At 29.0% G+C, this 13,806-nt stretch overlaps 1 protein-coding gene across 39 annotated transcripts in view; it reads right to left on the bottom strand.

Annotated features, from left to right (window-relative positions):
* LOC148308110 (uncharacterized) overlaps positions 1–13,806 on the bottom strand; it is a 595,155-nt gene that overhangs the window by 249,944 nt on the left and 331,405 nt on the right. Inside the window, exon 5 of one of the 39 annotated variants that reach the window (XM_088262279.1) lies at positions 10,395–12,269. The exons of the other annotated variants lie outside the window; for them this stretch is intronic. Within the exon in view, the coding sequence (XP_088118405.1) occupies positions 11,866–12,269 (404 nt within the window). The 3' untranslated portion in view covers positions 10,395–11,865. Of the gene's footprint in view, positions 1–10,394; positions 12,270–13,806 lie in introns of those variants that run through there. 39 annotated transcript variants of the gene reach the window in all.

The raw sequence follows: 13,806 nt of genomic DNA, 5'->3' as shown, positions 1-13,806 counted from the left end.
AAATTCATAGTAAAATTTTCACTCGTCCTCCGGATCATCTTCTTGTAGTGAAGGGACTGGTATAAGTTTAGTGATATGATAAAGGTTTGATTTTATTTTTTTGTGACCTGTATCAATTCTGTATATTGAGTTAGAAATTTTTTCAATAATTTTATAAGGTCCAATTTTTAGTTCATCCAATTTTTTTCTGTTTAGCTTGTTTCCATTTTCCACATACACCATGTCTCCTACGTTGAATTCGCAGCCCATTCTATTTTTGTCAAATAATGTTTTATTGTAATTATGTGATTTTATTGTATTTTCAAGCGCTATTTGCCTGTCTCTAATCCAGTCATTATTAGATTTTCCTTGTTTTAATTCGTTGGGTAAAATATTTACATCTGTACCATATAAAAGATAACTTGGGGAAAAGTCAGTGACTGAGTGATTAGTATTATTATATTTATTAACACATTCTTGAGCTATTGTGGTCCATGCTCTTCTTTTCCCTTTTTCATTTATTTTGCATCTGATTTTGTTCACCAATGTTTGATTCAGCCTTTCATTTAGGCCATTTGAGAATGGTGCATTTACTGCAGTGAAGATTATTGGGATCTGCTTGTCATTTAAGAATTCCTTGAATTCTTTCGAGTTTATTCCTGGGTATTGGTCGGTGAGAAGCATACCAATATCCTCGGTTTCTGTTATTTTCATGACTAGTTTTATAAAATCATTTGCATTCTGAGTTTTCGAGGTTAAAATAAATGCGTATCTTGTAAAGTGATCCACTAAGAGATGTAGATATTTTTTTGTTGATCTTGAACCTCCTAAACCTCCAATTGTGTCTAAAGATATTATTTCAAAAGGCTTTGTGGCCGGGCCTAGATGAGACATAAATCCAAATTTCTTTTGTCCTCTTGATTTATTTTTAATACAAATTTCACAATTTCTACAAATTGTTTTTATGTTTTTTGTCAAATTTTTGGCTGTGTAATGTGGACTAATAGTTTTTTGCATTTGTCCAATTCCAATATGGCATAGGTTTTCATGTATGTCTTTTATGATTTCGATGCTAAACGGTTCTGAAAGAATTATTTTTTCTTTTTTCTTGACCTTTTTAAAATAGACATTGTTTTTTTCAATCCATTTGTTTTTTTTCTGTTGAATTCTTTCATTTTTATTCTGATCTCTTAAAATATCTTCTAATTTAACCAAATTTACAACTTTTAATTGTTCATCTGCATTTTCACTCGATTCTAATACTGGATTCCTGCTTAGACAATCTGCTTCTAAATTCTTCTTTCCTGGATTATATTTTATTTCAAATTCATATTGCGATAAATAATATGTTAAATCACCTAACTCTTCATCGGTCCTAGATTTCAGATTCATATTTTCCAAAGGTTTGTGATCTGAATAAACCGTAAATGATTTACCTATTAACCAGTATTGCCAATATCTTACTGCTTCCTTAATTGCTAAACATTCTAAATATATTGCTTTTTTTTTCTTCTGGGCTTCATTTAGTTTTTTTGAAAAGTATGCCACTGGTTTTTCTCTACCATCGGGCTGCTTTTGTTTCAAAATGGCCCCAACACCTTCTAAAGAAGCATCGGTATAAATGTTGATTGGTAAATCCTGATCAAAAATTTCTAGAACGGGCTGTGAGCAAAGCATGCTTTTTGTTATTTCAAATGCTTTTTGGCATTTATCACACCAAATAAATTTTTGATTTTTCCTTAGTAAGTTATGCAATGGATCTAGTATTATTGCACTCTTTGGTATGTATTCATGGTAAAAGTTTATTTTCCCCAGAAATTGTCTTACATTTTTTATCGTTTTTGGAACAGGAAAATTCTTTATTGAAATCAAATTATCCTTTACTGGTTTTATTGAATTATTTTGAATTATATGACCTAGATATTTTACCAAGTCTGACGCAAATGCGCATTTTGTAAATTTTAACCTGAAACCTTCCGTTTCGATCGCTTCCAGCAACTGTGTTAGATGTTTAATGTGCTCAGCAAAAGTTTTAGAAAATATAAGAATATCATCTATGTAATTAACGGTGAAATCAGTAAGTTTATACTTTCTTAATATGTTACCTAGTATCCTTTGAAAAATTGCTGGTGAGGTCTTCAATCCAAATGGTAGGCAAGTCCATTGGAAATGTCCTTCTTGTGTAACAAATCCCGTCTTTTTTCTGTCTTCGATTCGTAAAGGAATAGACCAAAACGCTGAGTTTATATCTAGTGTTGAAAAAAATTTGCAATTCCTGGTCTTTATCATTAGGTCTTCAATTAAAGGAAATGGTTGAGCTTGAGGCACTACTATTTTATTCAAGTCTCTGAAATCTATACACAGTCTGGATTTTTTGTTTTCCTCTTTTTTAAATGCCAATGTAACAGGTGCAGCAAATGGACTGTAGGATTCTTCTATTAGCTTATTATCCAGTAATTTTGCAATTTGTTTTTCTATCTCCTTTTTATCTTCTACAGTACATCTGTAAGGCCTCTTACTGCAATATCTGTCTACTAGTAAGTCTATCCTCGCTTCGTATCCACTAACAGTGCCGATATCATATTTGTCTTTTGCAAAAACGGATTTATATTTGCAAATCAGTTCATTTATTTTAGATTTTTGAAATTGATTTAAATGATTTATTTTTATTTCAAAATCTTCTTCTTTTACATGTTCATTATAATTTATTTTGCATTCCTCGCTGTTGTTATTTTCTGTATTTTTAAATTCACTATTTTTAATTTTATATTTTGTAGAAATTTTTTCTACTTTCTTTTTATTTTCATTTTTCAAGCATTGTCTTTGTGTTATTTTTAAGTCTTCATTTTGGATTAGTTTAAATTTTTTTATCATATCTAATCCTATCAAAAAATCATATTTGAAATTTTCTTCATCAATAATATATACATCAACGTTTTTTTCCAATTCAAATATTTTTATTTTCAAAGTCGTCAAACCGTTTGTCTTTTTAACACCATTAATTGTTACTAAATCTGCTTCATTCATATTGTTTCCTTTTCCTTTTAGTTTTAATAACTTAGAATTTATTAGAGAAACATTTGAACCTGAATCGTAAATTCCAAATATTTCAATTTGATCATTTAGTAATAGTTTGACATTTATTAATGGTGTTACTATTCGTTTTTTTGATCGGTTTCGTTTAACTTAGCTTCTATAACTGAATTGTTTACATGTCTGATAGTATTTTTATTATTAAACTTATCATCCTCCTTTGTTCTAAACCAGCACGTTACTTCAGGGTGATATCGAGTTCCCTTATTTAATTTTTCACAAATCTTACATGGACTTTTATCTTTAATTTTACCACTAGTTCTTAGATTTCCATATCTTCTTTGATCCGAAAACCTTTTTTTATTTACAATGTTTTCGTGTTTTTTTACTTCATTGAATAAATCGACTGTATCTTCTAATTTTTCTCTATCAATCTTATTAATTATAAATTCTGGTAAACCAGCCACAATAAGATCTACTAAGGTACCCATGTCGATCGTTCTTCTCATCTCCAACAAAAGTTTTTCCTTCCTTATGGCATAGTCTAACAAGGAACCGTCGTTATATTTAAAAGATAATGCAAACATTACATGGTTCCATCCCTTGTTTGTAAATGTTTTACAAAAGTTGTTTTTCCATACTATCCATTCTGAGTTCATGGAAAATTTTATCATCATCGAACTGTACCAATCTTCACAACTTTTATCCATAAACAATCTTAATATTTCAATTTTTTTCTCATCCGTTGTCACCTCAAAACGTATACATTCTTTTTCAAAAATATCTATCCACTGGTTTGCATTAGGATTTTTGCTTGTAAATTTTTCAATGATGAACTTCTCTGAAATATCTTTTAAATTTTGATGTTTGCTTACCTGAGCATTTTGTATTAATTTTTCTAGTAAGTTTTGTAATGTTTGAGGACCAGTATCCATTTTTATTTTTATTTTGTTTCTTTATTTTTGATTAACAAAATTGTCGTTTTATAACGTGATAATATTTTCCTTTTGAAAATTAAGTGTAAATAATATGTAAAGTGGGTGTATAATAATAAAATAAACAATGTGTTGCTTTGTAATTAAAGAAACGACAATAAAAGTTTATTCTTAATTAATCTTTACAATAATTTTTATATCTATATGATTCTGACAGTTAATAATATTATCGGAAGTCTTTTGTTTTCTTCTGAGTGACGCATGCGACATCTGTTGGTAGAACTGTTTTATGTAGGTACTATTTGTAGGTACTTAATAAAATGTATGGGTAGGTACCTAGTTATTTTATTACATATATATATATATATATATATATATATATATATATATATATATATATATATATATATATATATATAAAATATATATATATATATATATATATATATATATATATATAAATATATATATATATATATATATATATATATATATATATATATATATATATATATATATATATATATATTTATATATATATATATATTTATATATTTATATATATATATATATATATATATATATATATATATATATATATATATATATATATATATATATATATATATATATATATATATATATATATATATATATATATATATATATATATATATATATATATATATATATATATATATATATATATATATAAATATATATATATATATATATATATATATATATATATATATATATATATATATATATATATATATATATATATATATATATATATATTTATATATATATATATATTTATATATTTATATATATATATATATATATATATATATATATATATATATATAAATATATATATATATATATATATATATATATATATATATATATATATATATATATATATATATATATATATATATATATCTATATATATATATATATATATATATATATATATATATATATATATATATATATATATATATATATATATATATATATATATATATATATATATATATATATATATATATATATATATATATATATATATATATATATATATATATATATATATATATATATATATATATATATATATATATATATTACCGGAATAATCTGCAGTATAAAAAATATAAAAACATTGGTCGGAAGGAATTCGAACGTACTCGGCGTATTTTACATATTCACGTTTAAAGGGGGTCTAGTCGTATTTTTTTCTTTAACCATGACCTCCATTCACAAGTCTAATAATGTTAAGAAACAGTTCAATTTTAAAGAACGCTCAGTGAAAAAATTACAGAAAGCCAAGAAATACTATTTCTTATTAAAAATCCGCTGTAATTATTTACAGTCAACCAAAATATGCCAGTTGGTGGTTATGTTCACCAATGATGTATACTTTTGTATGTGGTGAACCTACATTTCATTTTTAATCATGTCTTCAATAAACAAAAATCAGGACATTTTCTACAGGCAGTCAGTATATTTAGTTATTTCTTCACACTCACCTTAAAATCGTACATTTCATACTCAATAAATATAAATATTCGTCTCCAAGTGATAAATGGAGAATGTATGGGCTGATAAGTGGAAAAGGAAGTTCTAAAAGCAATAATTTTATTTAAAAATTTTACAAACGGAGAATTTACATAAATAAAATTGTTAAATGAATAAGTAATAACTGTGTACCCCGACTAACCACTCTTTTTCCAATTTTCTCTGGTTGATTTCCTATGTTTGTAGGTTTAGTGTATCCAGCAGATTAATGGTCAGTGGTACTTGCCTAAATAATCATAAAGGCAGAATGATAGAATCAAAGAACTGGATTGTGGTTATGCGTATTTTTGAGAGAGCAAATAACGTTTTCATAGGTGTACGCAGCAGCGTTGCATTTTTTTGAGTGGTGAGAAGAACAAAACCATCTAGACTTTCCAGAAGCTCCGGTTCGTTGCAGTGAAAATGTAAATCCATCAATTACCAACTGCGTAGTTCCTCTCCGGGTTTTTATGAACTTCACTAAAAACAATGATCCACCGCAACATTTTAGATAACAATAACATTTAAATTGATTTTCTGACTCTGTTCACGTCGTCATTTCCAATGTGCATAGCATAAATAAATGAAAGAGTTTAATTAACAATGCGTTTATTCTTTATGAAAAAACTAATTTGTTTCCCGCTATGATCTTAGCTTTACATCTCTTATTAATGCGAGATGACAGGCCCAGCACTTTGAGCCATTTCTGTACGAACTCCTACTAGTAAACGTCGGTTTACATCCCATATTACCTATTTCCCAATCCTTAATTTCCCAAAAAAACACTAAAAATAACAAGGAATTTAAATCCATATTTTAAATGATTTAATTTATAACCATTTTATGGTTATTTTCATTTAATTTCATTACAAAATTCATGTCTCAAGTAAACCAATTCCATTACATATTGAAAGCAAAGGTAGAAAAATGAATATATTAGAGCAATTAGAAATAAATAAATATGTAAACAATCCTAATTTTAAAATCATTAATGAACAAACTAACCTTATATCTTCACCACTGCTAAACATATTTAAATAGACTATTATTACCCTCTATGTAAACGCTTGCATGATGCGTTATTGTTAAACTAATAATTATATCTACATATGTAAATTCTTTCTTAAAATAAAAATAAAAATTTCCATGTCTAGTAATAATTATATCTACATATGTAATTAATTATATCTACATACATGAATTCTTTCTTAAAATAAAAATAAAAATTGGCATGTCAATAAATTCTCCCTTCCCCGAAAATAAATAGAAGGGTACATACCTACATCCCCCACTACTTAATGAACAAACTAACCTTAGGTCTTCACTATTGCTAAATGTATTTAAATAGACTATTACTGTACATCATCTCTCTCTGTGTAAACGCTTGCATGATGCGTTATTGATAATCTAATAATTACATCTACATATAAAAATTCTTAAAAATAATATTACCAACAATTGTATTAAAATCTCTAAAATATGGCCAATAAATTCTTCCCTTCCCAGAAAACAAATATAAGGGTACATACCTACATCCCCCATTAGCGACTGTTGTCTCCCATAAATTATTACTGCACATGTTAAAACTGTCACATAGAATTGTATAGCTACATAAGGACCGTAGTCCATTTGATCTTCACATTCGTTTGATAATGCCCTAACAAGGCGAAACAATTGTCACAATATAATTTTTTATGTGTTTTTTGTTAATAAAATACAACTTAGTAGACTCAAAAAATCTGTGTTTGATTTAAAATTAATACATAAATTAAAATGGAGTTCTACAAATTAAACGCCAAGTCAATAAATAATTAATTATATTTTAAAATAATAATCAAGTTGTAAAAAAGTGTTTTAAATATAATTTAATCATGTCTTAATACAAAATGAATGCCGAAACAATAAATAACATAAGATTATACTTGTTAAAAAATATTATTTTGCGCAAAACAAAGCCATTATTTCAGTGCATTTTCTGAATATTTTATGAACCAAATATTATAAAAAGGAGAGGACAATTCAAGATCACTGAATATCCTTTTCCTTCTTTTAAATAACAAACTCTAAAACAAACAAAAATCTCCAATATACAATACATACACTGTACAAAAATATGTTCGTAAATATGTATCATTAAAATTGAATACATTTTAGCGATGAATGATCTTTGGCTGCTATAATACAATCCTCATATACGTAGACAGCAGCTGAACACCCACTGTTATGTCCCGAAGAACAGATCCATCTTGCCTTCCCCGAAGCAGTTTTGGAATGATAAGTGAAAAAAGTATTCTTGTAGATCAGGCGCTTTCTTCCTTTACTGGATTTCACAAATCTGGCTAAAACAGTAATTGTCAGTTTAATTAAGTATTTTCTTAACATTTTTTGACATCTCAACATAGATGAAGAAGAATGTGGAAGTCTGGGCATTTACAGGGTTGACGACAGTCATAGGCTTGGTCAAAAGATCACTTTACACACGTGTACAGGCTTCCAGACGTTACAGACATCTATATTCTTCTTCATCTATGTAAACATGTATTTTTTAATAACTCTTAAGTGAAGGTAATTCAGATTTGTGAACATGTATTTTCGAACACTCAAAATGTTGTAAATATTTCTTTAACCGTTGTCATACGGAACTTTAGAAATTTAATCGTAGTCAGAAATGGGAGACAAAGCGACCCCAACAATAATTTATTCATTTAGTATATAAATGCTATTTTGTGTATATGAACCGTAATTATGCATTTTTTAATAAGGCGTTTATTTGCATTTTCAAGTAAGAAAAATTAATACCTTTTTATCCTTTTTCCGTCCTTTCTTCCACTGCCTCTTCTAAATACTGTAGAATGAACCCAAGGGTTTAAAACAATAAATTAAAATAAAAACACAAATAATTTCGACTGGTTCCCTATATTTTAAGATAAAATTTGTACATATCTTTCTATTGTAATATTAAATATAAAAATTAAAATTGAAAAAAAAAGTTTACGAAGTTGAAAACAAGAGAGTCATGAGAGAGTATATAAATAATTGATATAAATTATAATTTATTTATATTAATGTAAGGTCACAAATTCTGAGAAAATAAACATCGTAAGTTTATATAATTAAAAGTATATCATTCATTAACGGAAACAGCATGAATTAAATAAGGCCAAGAATTATAAAAAGTGAAAGATAAACATACATAAACAAACAGCAACTAATAAAAGTGAATATTACTTACGAAATAAACAGCAAAACAAAATCTAATCATACGTACTGGAGAAAAAATGATATTTATTCACGTTCACGAGGAATGCTTTTTACCGAAATTTGGACGTTTGTTTTCTCACCAATAGATGTATCCCGTGAAGTTCTAGTGATTCAAGAACAATGTTTCTGAATTGGTTCATATATTGATCACTTAAACCAGCCTATGACGGTCGCCAGCCCCTTAAATGTCCAGACTTCCATATTCTTTTTCATCTTAGATGAGACGTCAAAAAATAATATGAAAATTAAATTAGTATTGTTACATTAATCATACATATTATTTTCACTGCAAACATTTTTCCAATGTATGATTTTTAAAGGCTAAAATGCGATCCTCATACACGTGGACAGACGCTGCACATCCATAGTTATGCCCTGTAGAACAGATCCATCTCGCCTTACCTGAAGAGCTTTTAGATTGAAAAGTGAAATTAGAGTTCTTGTAGACCAAGCGCCTTTTTCCCTTATTGGACATCACAAAGAAGGCTGCAACAGTAATATGGTAGTTAAAAATACAATCGGATTTGTCTTGACAAAACAATGATGTTAACTGTAGCAAGCCCAGAGCCCGATATCACAGCAGAGAAAGTTAAGAAAAATGTTCTTAAGGTTCCTGTCCTCACAAAAAGTTACGTTTCCAATATTGCATAAATTTATTTTTAAATGCAAACCTGTTCTGTTTACTGCATTGTATCGAAATCTTAATTTGACCAATCCTGTGTTTAACCAACATGAAATCATTAAATCGTATCAAAACGAAACAATTTAACAAGCTAGAATTCCTGATACTTAAAATCATTTACAATGGAAATGTAACGTTTTGGTGAGGACCTCCACAAATGCAGTATATCATAATACCCTCGTTGCCCTTACCTTGATTATACTAACAATTTATTTACCAACGATTTTTTAAAGACTTACCATAAAAACCAAGCATATTTGTACCAATAGCAAAAATGCACGCAATTAACAAATACATTCTTAATATCTGTACAAATAGGTTCATTATTATGGTTTTATTATATTAGGTACCAAAAGCCGTGTGTTTGGTCGTTTGCGGTTGGCAGCGAAATGCCAACCAGTCAGCTTTTGGTAGTTAATGTATTATAACCGTCATATAAGGTTAGCATTCTACATATAAACATATCTTATGCCGGAGGCGAATTTTCCAGTCCTCATTCAGCCAATGATCGTTAACGGGTGACTAATCACAGTAAACAAAATTTTAAAACTGTAGCGAGAGGTTGTTTTTTGCTTATTATATTTAAGGTGACATGTATTCAATTTTTGTTAAAGTTTTATAATGAGTATGACATGGGACCGTCCCACAGTGTGAGAATCAGCTAATCTAATAATAACCATATCCGCTCCCTAGGTGGAGCATATGGAGTCCACAAACTGTCTCCAGGCTTTTCTGTCGGCTGCCAGCTCCCTTGCATCCTCCCAAGTCAGATCCGCGTCCCGAAGTTCTGACGAGAACTGCCGACGAATTGTCAGCAGTATTATGAATTATCAGCTAATCTAGCTATATGAAATTAATAACTCCCGAACTTAAGTTATGTATAGGTACTAAGTATGTTACATCATTTTTAAGGTACCTAATGAAAACAGAAAAGGACATAAGAAATAGTTTTATTAATATGTAAGCGTCGAAACATTATTCACTGAAACATTCATTGTGCTTAGTTGTTTTAACAATAAAATAATAATCTATTAAAATTGTATAATCTATTATTTGTAATAATCTATTAAAACTTTGCCGCGTATTAAAATTGTACGGACACTTGCAAGCATGTAAAACCAAGAATAATGTTTTAAAAAATAGTTTAGTCTCTCGCGCAAACTTATCAAAAGCTCCCAAAATAGTTTCAAATCGTTCGATCACTTCTTCGTTTCATCCTGTAATAGCTGCAGTTTTTGAAGTATTTTTGAAAAAATCTCCTTGCAGTATTGCCGTCATTTGTAGTGCCAGTACCATGTCTAGGTATGCCCACTAAAATACCCATTTCTTCCCTGAAATGTTCTTGTAAAACCTTTTTTCTTAGTAGAAGGTTTTCCTTATCACTTTTGTCTCTTATTTGCCATTTTTTAATACGCAAACGATATCAAATATGCAGTAGACATTGGAAATATCGAATCCACGCATGGAGGGGAGATATTCCAAATGAATACGCGTTTTGATCTGGAATTTTGGTGATAACATTCTCATTATTCATCTCTCGAGAAGTTGCAACACAAATATAGCATCTCTGTGAAGATTTGTACGACGAAAGAGTACTACATTTTTTCCGTCTACCATCGTAAGTAACATTTTATGGTGGATATACGCTACATTTTCGTTCACCTTAATTTTAGTCAAATGAAGTGCATCGATTTTATCTAGTCTATTTTGTGTCTCTATTTATATTAACTCTTCAGACTCTCAAGCAACATTAATTTTATTAGCCTGCAGTAGCTTGTGGAGTTACATGTTGGATTTTTCCAAATAATGGTTATATTTGTTGCGTTGATATTCTCCACAAGTTGTAATGGCACAAGAGATATAGAAAATATGCTATCAACACTACAATTTTTTTCGTAAAATTTCTGTTTGTAATTGCTTTGCCCAGATGCTCCGTCATACCCCTACTTAAATAGCATTGTAATTTTTTTTCCGGAATTATCAGAAACTACTTGACTTAAAACTTTTAATTTAAACTCTTGAATTCAGCATATTCGCTCATGTAAAGCTTGTAACATTACTTCAACTTCGGTTTCCGTTACGTTTATACTATTTTTCGAAGGAAAGCATGTTTTTTTAGCTATTTTTACTACATCATATGATGGGTATATATTATGATTAAAATTTCTCGCTCGTTGGCGGATACCTCGATACTGTTTTGTAGTGAGTTTCACATCTGCTATCATAGAAAGTAACTTCTCTGCTGACATTATTTCCGAACGATTGTGCAATATTTTTCTTGCTTTTTTTAATAATCGTGGCTCCACGAGGTGATGCTGATGAAAATTCTTAAACAATAACGGCTGCATATCTCTTTTCTGAAGCTCTCAGTGTCATTTCTGCTAATACTGCGATTTCTTGAGAATATTAGAGGCGACAAATGATTTCGATTTCCTCTTTTTTTACCATATCACATGTTTCTTCGAAATCCTGCAGTGGATATCCAATACTAGTGCAAGTATTATGATCCGGTTGACTAACAGACGGCAAAGTATTGAGAATACGCTCAGGTAAAGTAACGGATGCATTGAGCCATTTAGAATTACTTTTCAAGAATGTACTCATATTTCTCTTACCTTTTTGCCAACGAGCATAAAATTTGCAACATAAAGCACTCACAAAATTATTTAAATATATTTTCGTAGTTTTATTGCATAAAGAAAAACCATAAAAGTTCATTATGAAAGTGCAAATATTTTCTTTTCGCGATGCTACATCGCTACCACGCCAAAGCTGAAACAATTCACTCCGAATTAAAGTTCCCCCGCTCACTGAAAAAAAGAAGAAAAAAAATTAGTTGAGGAACCTATGCGCAGCAAAAAGTTACACTTTTAGAGTGGTGTTCAATAGTTATTTTCAAAATTATATATATTAATTCGACAAACGTTTCTAAAAATGTTTTAATTTGTAATTTTGTTTTTATTTTATTTACAATGAATCGAATATATATTTAACATATTTAAAAATAAATCATAGAGAATATACCTTGTTCTGTAGACTCTATTACAGTTATGGTCAAAATAATCACCACAACGTACATCACAACCACCCGAACACAATAATAAAATCTGACTGAGAGCTCAAGACGCACGGCTCTTCCGCTGTAACGTTGCCAAACTAACGCATGAATTTTGACAAATCAAAACAATTAAGGTTTATGAATATTAACTTTCAAAAATCATGTTACGTATATTCCGTAATATGATTTTTTGAAAGAAGATATTCATTTTAGGACTTTCGTAATGTTAGATTAACTATTTCTCACGCTGTGCGACGCTTTAATATTTCTTGTCAGTGTTGCTACTTTTTTTTTAGATGGGTATTGCATTCATTATTTACCTTGCTTATGTAGGCGTGTAGCTACAAGCTACTGCTACTGCCAAGTTGGCAACACTGAAATATACGAATTCGCCACGGAGATTCCCGAACGAATTCAACAAAAGCGCCCAACCGAAGCGAGGAGACCAAGATTCGCCTGCATCGTTTAGTTCTACATAAAGGACGTGTAACTCGCTTCACATTTTAATTCAAAGTTTCATTAATTAATTAGATTAAATTATAATAGTTAATATCAACAGTAATTGAAGTGTAAGAACTTATATAAATAAACGATCTGTAAGTAAGAATTCTTTAAATATCCTTTTCTGGCTTCCCGTTTTAATAACACACACACACGAGGTGACCAAACTTATTATGTAGAAGGTTCATAGATCATTTAGTGGATTTTTGTGTAGTTTTGTGCTGTGTTGCTTTTCAGTATCGCTACTACAAACATTAGAAATAGGACAATGAATATAAGAACTTACCAGTTATCTTCATTTCGTAAAAAATATTCATAAACTCTTTTACGATATCATATTAACCCTTCCCTTACGGTGCTAAAAACTTCCTCGTGCACCGGTGATGTATTTTGTACACCATTTGAAAATGTGGTTTAAAACGGGAAAAATGTGAATATTCCTAAATATTGCTTTTATTGACCATAGTTGAAGTTAAAATGTATCAGTTTTTTAATATCAGCTCTAGTAAGTACCTAAAAAAAGAGAAAAAATAAACATCGCAAGTAGCCGCCATAGATAGCGTAGCGACACAACCACTTCACCTCAAATTGAAGTTAATACATATAATCGGGAGGGGAAGGTTAAACACCAATTAATAAAAATCTAATTTCGTAGGAAATTTAACTAAAACGGAAATTGTTTTTTTTTTGGGAAAAATTACCCTTTGCTACTGTTAAAGTTTTAGGTTATTCAATCTCACACAACAGAATAACGTCCATGATTATATGCACAATATGAGTATATTAAC

Source organism: Brachycentrus maculatus, unplaced genomic scaffold, assembly GCF_059751285.1.
Source record: "Brachycentrus maculatus isolate JH-2025_06_01 unplaced genomic scaffold, ASM5975128v1 h1tg000176l, whole genome shotgun sequence".
In the NCBI taxonomy this organism is placed as follows: Eukaryota; Metazoa; Arthropoda; class Insecta; order Trichoptera; family Brachycentridae; genus Brachycentrus; species Brachycentrus maculatus.
Note: the sequence above shows the minus strand (reverse complement) of the source record. Positions and strands in the feature narration are given on the sequence as shown.